Source organism: Nerophis ophidion, linkage group LG03 (assembly GCF_033978795.1).
Source record: "Nerophis ophidion isolate RoL-2023_Sa linkage group LG03, RoL_Noph_v1.0, whole genome shotgun sequence".
Taxonomy (NCBI): Eukaryota; Metazoa; Chordata; class Actinopteri; order Syngnathiformes; family Syngnathidae; genus Nerophis; species Nerophis ophidion.
The window spans coordinates 1,704,356-1,717,679 of NC_084613.1; the positions used below are offsets into that span (position 1 = coordinate 1,704,356).

Here is a 13,324-nt window from a genome sequence, read left to right on the forward strand (position 1 = left end):
AAAACGTAAATACCACAAATAATCCTCTTGACAAATTTCTTCGTCCAAATGTCTCTTTCTTGACAGACATTTTGTGGCAATGATGATACCAAAGAACGACGTGTTTTTTTGCAGAAGACGTAAAACTGCAGGTTTTGCTTTTTATTTGGTTTGAAGAGAATGAGCCGCAGTCTCTTCTTTACTGGTCACCTCTTGCATGACATACTTGCTTAGCCACACTATAAACCGTTTGCTTGCCTAACAGAATTGCTATTGAGAATCTAGTGGACACATTTAGAACTGCAGTTTCTTTCATTAAAGAAATTGCTCATTTTTACACTTGGCAAACTCATCTCGCAGACCGCAGGCCGATTAAAACCTGTTCAGACCCGTGGGCAGCACCATTGACACCTCTAATCTACATACACATGACGTTACTGACACCTAGTGGCTAGTCAGTGTACTACCTATCATAATTCCTATCTTTAAAAAAGAAAAGAACACCATAGAGCTGACAGTAATTAGAGTATGAAAATCCTTTGTGGAAGGCGAGCCTAGTAAAGACTTATTTTGCTGGTCCAAAAGGATGCTATATCCTCCAACTATTATTGCATGCTCCATCCAGGCTCTGAAGGCAGGAGTGAGTTGGGGTCAGGAGCAGTTCCAGCTTTTGCTGCAGGACAGGAGAGAGAGTCAGACTGGATCAGGTCCAGCAGAAGATGCCAGCTTTGAAGACCTTCGCTATCGCTGGATTCTCTACAAGTCCAAACTAAAGGATGCCCGTGTCCCTCAGAAAAGGCTCCATTCTCAGGTAAGCATCCAACTGTGGACGTGAAAGATGTGAGACTATACACAAGAGCAGTGAGAATGTCAAACACATCTACATTATTACAAAGTGAATGACACTAACTCTGGCCCATAACTTGTATTACAATCTTTGAAACTTCTCTCTTTCTCTGCATAAGCTCTCTTTTTTATATATTTACACCATCTCTTTACATCTTACAACTCAAATCCAAGTACAGAAAAAAAACATTTTTTTTATTGAACTCTTCTTAGATGTTAGAATGCAAATATGAAATATATAAATCATTTAAATACTGTACTATGTCATATGTACACTGTAAATAGTGAACTTACTTCACAAACAACAAATCACACTGTCCTGTGTACACAACAAATAATACTGTACTGTGTACACAACAAATAATGCACTTACTATGTACACAACAAATAATACTGTACTATGTACACAACAAATAATACTGTAGTTAGTACACAACAAATATTGCACTGACTATGTAAACAACAAATAAAACTGGACTATGTACACAACAATAATACTGTAGTTTGCACACAACAAATAATGCACTTACCATGTTACAATATACAAGACATACACGTTACTTGTATTTAAAAAGGTATACTTCCATTACTGTTATGTAATGTTTTTACATCAATGCTTGATTTGCTCTCCAAAATAATGGCCACATCCTTTATTGACAATCATTTGTTGGTCAATATGTGGTCCAGTAAAATGTGTTGGAGGCCAAACATGTGATGACATCAAACTCTTTTTGGGAGAAGGTGGAGAGAACTTGGGAGACACAGTGTGCATAAAGAGAGAAAGCCATAAAGAGAGGGGGCCAGAGAGAGAAAGCGATAAAGAGAGGGGGCCAGAGAGAGAAAGCGATATAGAGAGGGGGCCAAAACAGAGGGGGTTAGAGAGAGAAGAGCAAATGATTTTTATGAGAAATGAAATGAAGTTATTACACTGCTCTTGTGTGTCATTTGTGACTGAGGGGCTTTGGTTTAGCAATGCATGTTGTTCTATGTTTCATGTTGTCCTATGTTTCATGTTGTTCTATGTTTTATGTTGTTCTATGTTTCATGTTGTTCTATGTTTCATGTTGTTCTACGTTTAATGTTGTTCTATGTTCCAATGTCACCTCCCACTCTGATGACCTCCAGGAAATGTACAATTGTGTTGTGGAGACTTTACCCCAGGCCTGCAGACCTCTACTCACTCATTTTACTAAAGCTAAAAACTCCAAGCCTGGGTGGAAGAAGTATGGAGCTAACACACTGGCAGAGGCTAAGGCCACCTGTAAGGCCTGGGTTCTTGCTGCTAGACCTGGACTGGGTTGTTGCTGCTAGACCTGGACTGGGTTCTTGCTGCTAGACCTGGACTGGGTTGTTGCTGCTAGACCTGGACTGGGTTGTTGCTGCTAGACCTGGACTGGGTTGTTGCTGCTAGACCTGGACTGGGTTGTTGCTGCTAGACCTGGACTGGGTTGTTGCTGCTAGACCTGGACTGGGTTGTTGCTGCTAGACCTGGACTGGGTTGTTGCTGCTAGACCTGGACTGGGTTCTTGCTGCTAGACCTGGACTGGGTTGTTGCTGCTAGACCTGGACTGGGTTGTTGCTGCTAGACCTGGACTGGGTTGTTGCTGCTAGACCTGGACTGGGTTGTTGCTGCTAGACCTGGACTGGGTTGTTGCTGCTAGACCTGGACTGGGTTGTTGCTGCTAGACCTGGACTGGGTTGTTGCTGCTAGACCTGGACTGGGACCTGTTCTTGAGCATAAATACTGTAGCTAACCAATACCATCCATAGAAATGTGTAGTGTGCTTTGTTGGCAAGCATGATGAGGCCCTGAGATCTGAGTGTATGGTGTGGAAGCTGCTGGACAGCAGTGTCACGGGCTTGTGGAAGGAAGTTGAACATCTAAATAGAGTTAAAGCAGTGTTGCTTTGTAACATTGAGTTGGAGGAAATATAAGTGAATTATGCAGGCAGGAACTATGCTGCTCTATTGAAGTGATTGAGAAGTGAGCCATGTTGTGGAGGAAGTGGTGCACATGGCGTGGATACTAGTACTGCACAGCAGCTGAAGCTAGCCAGCCCTAGGGTATACAGTGTATGTGTTGCTCTCCATCTGTTTTACGGGCCTGGTCATACATGTCATCCTGCCAGATGCTATGCTGACATGTATTTTACTACATGTCATTAAAGACAAGGCTGGTAAAGTAAGGAGTATAAACAATTATTGATCTATCGCCCTCGGGTATCGGCAAAAAAGCCATGATCGGACTTCTCTACAGATAATCCTGGGTGTACTTCTGTTAGATACCAATCCTATATGTGGGAATACTGCTATCTGTACCTTTTATAGAATGTGTAGACACATCTTTAAAGTATATATATATTAGGGGTGTGGAAAATTATCTATTTGAATTTGAATCGCAATTCTCCTGTTGTGTGATTCAGAATCGATTCTCATTTAAAAAAATTTTTTTTTTTAATATATTTTTTAATCAATCCAACAAAGCACTACACAGCAATACCATAACAATGCAATCCAATTCCAAAACCGAACCTGACCCAGCAACACTCAGAACTGCAATAAACAGAACAACTGAGAGGAGACACAAACACCACACAGAACAAAACAAAAGTAGTGAATATTATCAACAACAGTATCAATATTAGTTATCATTTCAGCACAACAGTGATTAAAAATCCCTCATTGACATTATCATTCGACATTTATAAAAATAATTAAAAAAAGAACAATAGTGTCACAGTGGCTTACACTTGCATGGCATCTCATAAGCTGGACAACACACTGTGTCCAATGTTTGCACAAAGATAAAATAAGTCATATTTTTGCTTCCTTTAATAGTTCAAAAAAATTTACATTACTGCAATCAGTTGATAAAACATTGTCCTTTACAATTATAAAAGCTTTTTTTTTTTTTTAAATCTACTACTCTGCTAGCATGTGAGCAGACTGGGGTAGATCCTGCTGAAATCTATGTATTGAATGAATACACAATCCTTTTACATCGGAAAAAAAATTGTTTTTGAATAGAGAATTGTGTTGAATTGAAAAAAAAAATTGATATTGCATCAAATCATGGGACACCCATAGATTCACAGCCCTAATGTACGATATGTATGTATGTATATATATGTATATATATATATATATATATGTATATATATATATATATGCTTTTATTCATTTATTAGATGCTGTTTACTGAATATGCACAAACACTGTAACATTATGTGATATTGCCATTTATACTGGTTTTTTTGTGTTAGTTTTCTGTTCTGTATGTGTTTGAATGTTTACTTCAAGTCAAGTCAGCTTTATTTGTCAATTTCTTTACATGTAAGACATACAAAGGAATCGAAATTATGTTTCTCACTCTCCCATGCATAGACAAAAAGAAAAAGAAAACACAACAGTAAAGTGCAACGTGAATATGTCTACCTACTAAAGTACTTGGATGTGTTTGAGGAGATGATAAAAAGGTGTTTACAGTTTCCTGGCTTATTGTTGACCCTGTGAGAGTAGAATGGAGATGTAGCATCTTTGAGATGTTTGAGTACTCTAAGTTTTGGCGCCCCCACTTGGCCAGTCTGTGTACAATCAGACCCGACCAAGGACACGCCCACTGTTTTCATCTTTGGGAGCTAATTAGTGAACCGGGGGTCAGAGTGCCAGGGGGTGACATGTCCTAGATTGTAAGGGTGCTGTTCAGTGAGTCAAGACATTGAGTTCCAGGTGAGAAGTTGAAGGTGTGTTCATTGAGTCTATGTTGATGTTTGTAATGTTTCTAGAAATGATTTAACCTGGAAGCTTTTTAGTGCTGGGTGGTAATACAAGTTGAAATGTTATGTTTTACAAAGAGGTGTGTGTTTGCCAGACTGATATGTTTGATAGTCACTCCCGCCGTTTATTTATTGACAATCACATGACATCAATCACATGACATCAATCACATGACATCCATCACATGACATCAATCACATGACATCAATCACATGACATCAATCACATGACATCAATCACATGACATCAATCACATGACATCCATCACATGACATCAATCACATGACATCCATCACATGGCATCAATCACATGACATCAATCACATGACATCAACACCCGCCGCAAACCTCCCCCAGGCTTTTTTCATAACAATGTAAAGGGTCTGCCCCGCCTCCGCAGTCTCTGACGCACCACATTGTTGACGCCGACGCCGCGCCACCTTCACCTTTACACGCAGCTCACCTGCTCACCTGGAGCTCTGACAGCAGGCGCCTGCAGCTCCTCTTTATTGACACAAGCTGCTGAAAGACTGAACAGGACGCCCTTGAGTGCCCTTCAAACTTTTACACATTTGTCTGCTTACAAAGTCAACTTGGGTTGAAGTGAAATATGTCCTATAAATTCTGCTGCTAAGAAAAATCCTTTGCACAATTTACCCTAAAAATTGCCTCACAAAGTTTCACATACTTGAAAAAACAATAAACACTTAAAATGAAATAAATATTAAAAAAAAACTGAACAGCATTGAGTGTAGACAACCTGCAGCTGCTAACTGCTAAAGCTAACAAATGTAGCTCAGCTCAAACCCTGGTGGGCGTGACCCGTCGCCTAGCAACACACATCCACACTCACCTGTCTCTTAGCAACACACATCCACACTCACCTGTCTCTTAGCAACACACATCCACACTCACCTGTCTCTTAGCAACACACCTCCACACTCACCTGTCTCTTAGCAACACACCTCCACACTCACCTGTCTCTTAGCAACACACATCCACACTCACCTGTCTCTTAGCAACACACATCCACACTCACCTGTCTCTTAGCAACACACCTCCACACTCACCTGTCTCTTAGCAACACACCTCCACACTCACCTGTCTCTTAGCAACACACATCCACACTCACCCGTCGCCTAGCAACACACATCCACACTCACCTGTCTCTTAGCAACACACCTCCACACTCACCTGTCTCTTAGCAACACACATCCACACTCACCTGTCTCTTAGCAACACACCTCCACACTCACCTGTCTCTTAGCAACACACATCCACACTCACCTGTCTCTTAGCAACACACATCCACACTCACCTGTCTCTTAGCAACACACCTCCACACTCACCTGTCTCTTAGCAACACACCTCCACACTCACCTGTCTCTTAGCAACACACCTCCACACTCACCTGTCTCTTAGCAACACACATCCACACTCACCTGTCTCTTAGCAACACACCTCCACACTCACCTGTCTCTTAGCAACACACATCCACACTCACCTGTCTCTTAGCAACACACCTCCACACTCACCTGTCTCTTACCAACACACATCCACACTCACCTGTCTCTTAGCAACACACCTCCACACTCACCTGTCTCTTAGCAACACACCTCCACACTCACCTGTCTCTTAGCAACACACATCCACACTCACCTGTCTCTTAGCAACACACCTCCACACTCACCTGTCTCTTAGCAACACACCTCCACACTCACCTGTCTCTTAGCAACACACATCCACACTCACCTGTCTCTTAGCAACACACCTCCACACTCACCTGTCTCTTAGCAACACACATCCACACTCACCTGTCTCTTAGCAACACACATCCACACTCACCTGTCTCTTAGCAACACACATCCACACTCACCTGTCTCTTAGCAACACACCTCCACACTCACCTGTCTCTTAGCAACACACCTCCACACTCACCTGTCTCTTAGCAACACACATCCACACTCACCTGTCTCTTAGCAACACACATCCACACTCACCTGTCTCTTAGCAACACACCTCCACACTCACCTGTCTCTTAGCAACACACATCCACACTCACCTGTCTCTTAGCAACACACCTCCACACTCACCTGTCTCTTAGCAACACACATCCACACTCACCTGTCTCTTAGCAACACACCTCCACACTCACCTGTCTCTTAGCAACACACATCCACACTCACCTGTCTCTTAGCAACACACATCCACACTCACCTGTCTCTTAGCAACACACATCCACACTCACCTGTCTCTTAGCAACACACCTCCACACTCACCTGTCTCTTAGCAACACACCTCCACACTCACCTGTCTCTTAGCAACACACCTCCACACTCACCTGTCTCTTAGCAACACACATCCACACTCACCTGTCTCTTAGCAACACACATCCACACTCACCTGTCTCTTAGCAACACACATCCACACTCACCTGTCTCTTAGCAACACACATCCACACTCACCTGTCTCTTAGCAACACACATCCACACTCACCTGTCTCTTAGCAACACACCTCCACACTCACCTGTCTCTAAGCAACACACCTCCACACTCACCTGTCTCTTAGCAACACACCTCCACACTCACCTGTCTCTTAGCAACACACCTCCACACTCACCTGTCTCTTAGCAACACACCTCCACACTCACCTGTCTCTTAGCAACACACCTCCACACTCACCTGTCTCTTAGCAACACACCTCCACACTCACCTGTCTCTTAGCAACACACCTCCACACTCACCTGTCTCTTAGCAACACACCTCCACACTCACCTGTCTCTTAGCAACACACCTCCACACTCACCTGTCTCTTAGCAACACACGTCCACACTCACCTGTCTCTTAGCAACACACGTCCACACTCACCTGTCTCTTAGCAACACACGTCCACACTCACCTGCCTCTTAGCAACACACCTCCACACTCACCTGCCTCTTAGCAACACACATCCACACTCACCTGTATCTTAGCAACACACATCCACACTCACCTGTCTCTTAGCAACACACCTCCACACTCACCTGTCTCTTAGCAACACACCTCCACACTCACCTGTCTCTTAGCAACACACATCCACACTCACCTGTTTCTTAGCAACACACCTCCACACTCACCTGTCTCTTAGCAACACACCTCCACACTCACCTGTCTCTTAGCAACACACATCCACACTCACCTGTCTCTTAGCAACACACCTCCACACTCACCTGTCTCTTAGCAACACACATCCACACTCACCTGTCTCTTAGCAACACACATCCACACTCACCTGTCTCTTAGCAACACACATCCACACTCACCTGTCTCTTAGCAACACACATCCACACTCACCTGTCTCTTAGCAACACACCTCCACACTCACCTGTCTCTTAGCAACACACCTCCACACTCACCTGTCTCTTAGCAACACACATCCACACTCACCTGTCTCTTAGCAACACACATCCACACTCACCTGTCTCTTAGCAACACACATCCACACTCACCTGTCTCTTAGCAACACACATCCACACTCACCTGTCTCTTAGCAACACACATCCACACTCACCTGTCTCTTAGCAACACACATCCACGCTCACCTGTCTCTTAGCAACACACATCCACGCTCACCTGTCTCTTAGCAACACACATCCACGCTCACCTGTCTCTTAGCAACACACCTCCACACTCACCTGTCTCTTAGCAACACACATCCACACTCACCTGTCTCTTAGCAACACACCTCCACACTCACCTGTCTCTTAGCAACACACCTCCACACTCACCTGTCTCTTAGCAACACACATCCACACTCACCTGTCTCTTAGCAACACACATCCACACTCACCTGTCTCTTAGCAACACACCTCCACACTCACCTGTCTCTTAGCAACACACATCCACACTCACCTGTCTCTTAGCAACACACCTCCACACTCACCTGTCTCTTAGCAACACACATCCACACTCACCTGTCTCTTAGCAACACACATCCACACTCACCTGTCTCTTAGCAACACACATCCACACTCACCTGTCTCTTAGCAACACACCTCCACACTCACCTGTCTCTTAGCAACACACATCCACGCTCACCTGTCTCTTAGCAACACACATCCACGCTCACCTGTCTCTTAGCAACACACCTCCACGCTCACCTGTCTCTTAGCAACACACATCCACACTCACCTGTCTCTTAGCAACACACCTCCACACTCACCTGTCTCTTAGCAACACACCTCCACACTCACCTGTCTCTTAGCAACACACATCCACACTCACCTGTCTCTTAGCAACACACATCCACACTCACCTGTCTCTTAGCAACACACCTCCACACTCACCTGTCTCTTAGCAACACACATCCACACTCACCTGTCTCTTAGCAACACACCTCCACACTCACCTGTCTCTTAGCAACACACATCCACACTCACCTGTCTCTTAGCAACACACATCCACACTCACCTGTCTCTTAGCAACACACATCCACACTCACCTGTCTCTTAGCAACACACCTCCACACTCACCTGTCTCTTAGCAACACACATCCACACTCACCTGTCTCTTAGCAACACACATCCACACTCACCTGTCTCTTAGCAACACACATCCACACTCACCTGTCTCTTAGCAACACACATCCACACTCACCTGTCTCTTAGCAACACACATCCACACTCACCTGTCTCTTAGCAACACACATCCACACTCACCTGTCTCTTAGCAACACACATCCACACTCACCTGTCTCTTAGCAACACACATCCACACTCACCTGTCTCTTAGCAACACACCTCCACACAACAAAACAAAGATGTGATCTTCTACTACATTGTAGTACAACAAAACAAAGGTTTGATCTTCTACTACATTATAGTACAACAAAACAAAGATGTGATCTTCTACTACATTATAGTACAACAAAACAAAGATGTGATCTTCTACTACATTGTAGTACAACAAAACAAAGGTTTGATCTTCTACTACATTATAGTACAACAAAACATAGATGTGGTCTTCTATTACATTATAGTACAACAAAACAAAGATGTGATCTTCTACTACATTGTAGTACAACAAAACAAAGATGTGATCTTCTACTACATTGTAGTACAACAAAACATAGGTGTGATCTTCTACTACATTATAGTACAACAAAACAAAGATGTGATCTTCTACTACATTGTAGTACAACAAAACATAGTTGTGGTCTTCTACTACATTATAGTACAACAAAACACAGATGTGATCTTCTACTACATTATAGTACAACAAAACAAAGGTGTGATCTTCTACTACATTGTAGTACAACAAAACAAAGATGTGATCTTCTACTACATTGTAGTACAACAAAACATAGATGTGGTCTTCTACTACATTGTAGTACAACAAAACATAGATGTGGTCTTCTACTACATTATAGTACAACAAAACAAAGACGTGATCTTCTACTACATTGTAGTACAACAAAACAAAGATGTGATCTTCTACTACATTGTAGTACAACAAAACATAGGTGTGATCTTCTACTACATTGTAGTACAACAAAACATAGATGTGGTCTTCTACTACATTATAGTACAACAAAACAAAGGTGTGATCTTCTACTACATTATAGTACAACAAAACAAAGGTGTGATCTTCTACTACATTGTAGTACAACAAAACAAAGGTGTGATCTTCTACTACATTATAGTACAACAAAACAAAGATGTGATCTTCTACTACATTATAGTACAACAAAACAAAGATGTGATCTTCTACTACATTGTAGTACAACAAAACATAGTTGTGGTCTTCTACTACATTATAGTACAACAAAACACAGATGTGATCTTCTACTACATTATAGTACAACAAAACAAAGGTGTGATCTTCTACTACATTGTAGTACAACAAAACAAAGATGTGATCTTCTACTACATTGTAGTACAACAAAACATAGATGTGGTCTTCTACTCCATTATAGTACAACAAAACACAGATGTGATCTTCTACTACATTATAGTACAACAAAACAAAGGTGTGATCTTCTACTACATTGTAGTACAACAAAACAAAGATGTGATCTTCTACTACATTGTAGTACAAAAAAACAAAGATGTGATCTTCTACTACATTATAGTACAACAAAACAAAGATGTGGTCTTCTACTACATTGTAGTACAACAAAACACAGATGTGGTCTTCTACTACATTGTAGTACAACAAAACATAGAGTGGTCTTCTACTACATTATAGTACAACAAAACAAAGATGTGATCTTCTACTACATTATAGTACAACAAAACACAGATGTGATCTTCTACTACATTATAGTACAACAAAACAAAGATGTGATCTTCTACTACATTATAGTACAACAAAACACAGATGTGGTCTTCTACTACATTGTAGTACAACAAAACAAAGATGTGGTCTTCTACTACATTGTAGTACAACAAAACATAGATGTGGTCTTCTACTACATTATAGTACAACAAAACAAAGATGTGATCTTCTACTACATTATAGTACAACAAAACACAGATGTGATCTTCTACTACATTATAGTACAACAAAACAAAGATGTGATCTTCTACTACATTGTAGTACAACAAAACACAGATGTGGTCTTCTACTACATTGTAGTACAACAAAACATAGATGTGGTCTTCTACTACATTATAGTACAACAAAACAAAGATGTGATCTTCTACTACATTGTAGTACAACAAAACATAGTTGTGGTCTTTTACTACATTATAGTACAACAAAACATAGTTGTGGTCTTCTACTACATTGTAGTACAACAAAACAAAGATGTGGTCTTCTACTACATTATAGTACAACAAAACATAGATGTGGTCTTCTACTACATTATAGTACAACAAAACAAAGATGTGGTCTTCTACTACATTGTAGTACAACAAAACAAAGATGTGGTCTTCTACTACATTGTAGTACAACAAAACAAAGATGTGATCTTCTACTACATTGTAGTACAACAAAACATAGATGTGGTCTTCTACTCCATTATAGTACAACAAAACACAGATGTGATCTTCTACTACATTATAGTACAACAAAACAAAGGTGTGATCTTCTACTACATTGTAGTACAACAAAACAAAGATGTGATCTTCTACTACATTGTAGTACAAAAAAACAAAGATGTGATCTTCTACTACATTATAGTACAACAAAACAAAGATGTGGTCTTCTACTACATTGTAGTACAACAAAACACAGATGTGGTCTTCTACTACATTGTAGTACAACAAAACATAGAGTGGTCTTCTACTACATTATAGTACAACAAAACAAAGATGTGATCTTCTACTACATTATAGTACAACAAAACACAGATGTGATCTTCTACTACATTATAGTACAACAAAACAAAGATGTGATCTTCTACTACATTATAGTACAACAAAACACAGATGTGGTCTTCTACTACATTGTAGTACAACAAAACAAAGATGTGGTCTTCTACTACATTGTAGTACAACAAAACATAGATGTGGTCTTCTACTACATTATAGTACAACAAAACAAAGATGTGATCTTCTACTACATTATAGTACAACAAAACACAGATGTGATCTTCTACTACATTGTAGTACAACAAAACACAGATGTGGTCTTCTACTACATTGTAGTACAACAAAACATAGATGTGGTCTTCTACTACATTATAGTACAACAAAACAAAGATGTGATCTTCTACTACATTGTAGTACAACAAAACATAGTTGTGGTCTTTTACTACATTATAGTACAACAAAACATAGTTGTGGTCTTCTACTACATTGTAGTACAACAAAACAAAGATGTGGTCTTCTACTACATTATAGTACAACAAAACATAGATGTGGTCTTCTACTACATTATAGTACAACAAAACAAAGATGTGGTCTTCTACTACATTGTAGTACAACAAAACAAAGATGTGGTCTTCTACTACATTGTAGTACAACAAAACAAAGATGTGATCTTCTACTACATTGTAGTACAACAAAACATAGATGTGGTCTTCTACTCCATTATAGTACAACAAAACACAGATGTGATCTTCTACTACATTATAGTACAACAAAACAAAGGTGTGATCTTCTACTACATTGTAGTACAACAAAACAAAGATGTGATCTTCTACTACATTGTAGTACAAAAAAACAAAGATGTGATCTTCTACTACATTATAGTACAACAAAACAAAGATGTGGTCTTCTACTACATTGTAGTACAACAAAACACAGATGTGGTCTTCTACTACATTGTAGTACAACAAAACATAGAGTGGTCTTCTACTACATTATAGTACAACAAAACAAAGATGTGATCTTCTACTACATTATAGTACAACAAAACACAGATGTGATCTTCTACTACATTATAGTACAACAAAACAAAGATGTGATCTTCTACTACATTATAGTACAACAAAACACAGATGTGGTCTTCTACTACATTGTAGTACAACAAAACAAAGATGTGGTCTTCTACTACATTGTAGTACAACAAAACATAGATGTGGTCTTCTACTACATTATAGTACAACAAAACAAAGATGTGATCTTCTACTACATTATAGTACAACAAAACACAGATGTGATCTTCTACTACATTATAGTACAACAAAACAAAGATGTGATCTTCTACTACATTATAGTACAACAAAACACAGATGTGGTCTTCTACTACATTGTAGTACAACAAAACATAGATGTGGTCTTCTACTACATTATAGTAC

General features: G+C 40.3%; 1 protein-coding gene across 1 annotated transcript in view; it reads left to right on the plus strand.

Annotated features, from left to right (window-relative positions):
• Positions 1–13,324, plus strand: part of syne3 (spectrin repeat containing, nuclear envelope family member 3) — a 64,922-nt gene that overhangs the window by 47,290 nt on the left and 4,308 nt on the right. Inside the window, exon 16 of the mRNA XM_061893877.1 lies at positions 605–790. Within this exon, the coding sequence (XP_061749861.1) occupies positions 605–790 (186 nt within the window). The remainder of the gene's footprint in view (positions 1–604; positions 791–13,324) is intronic.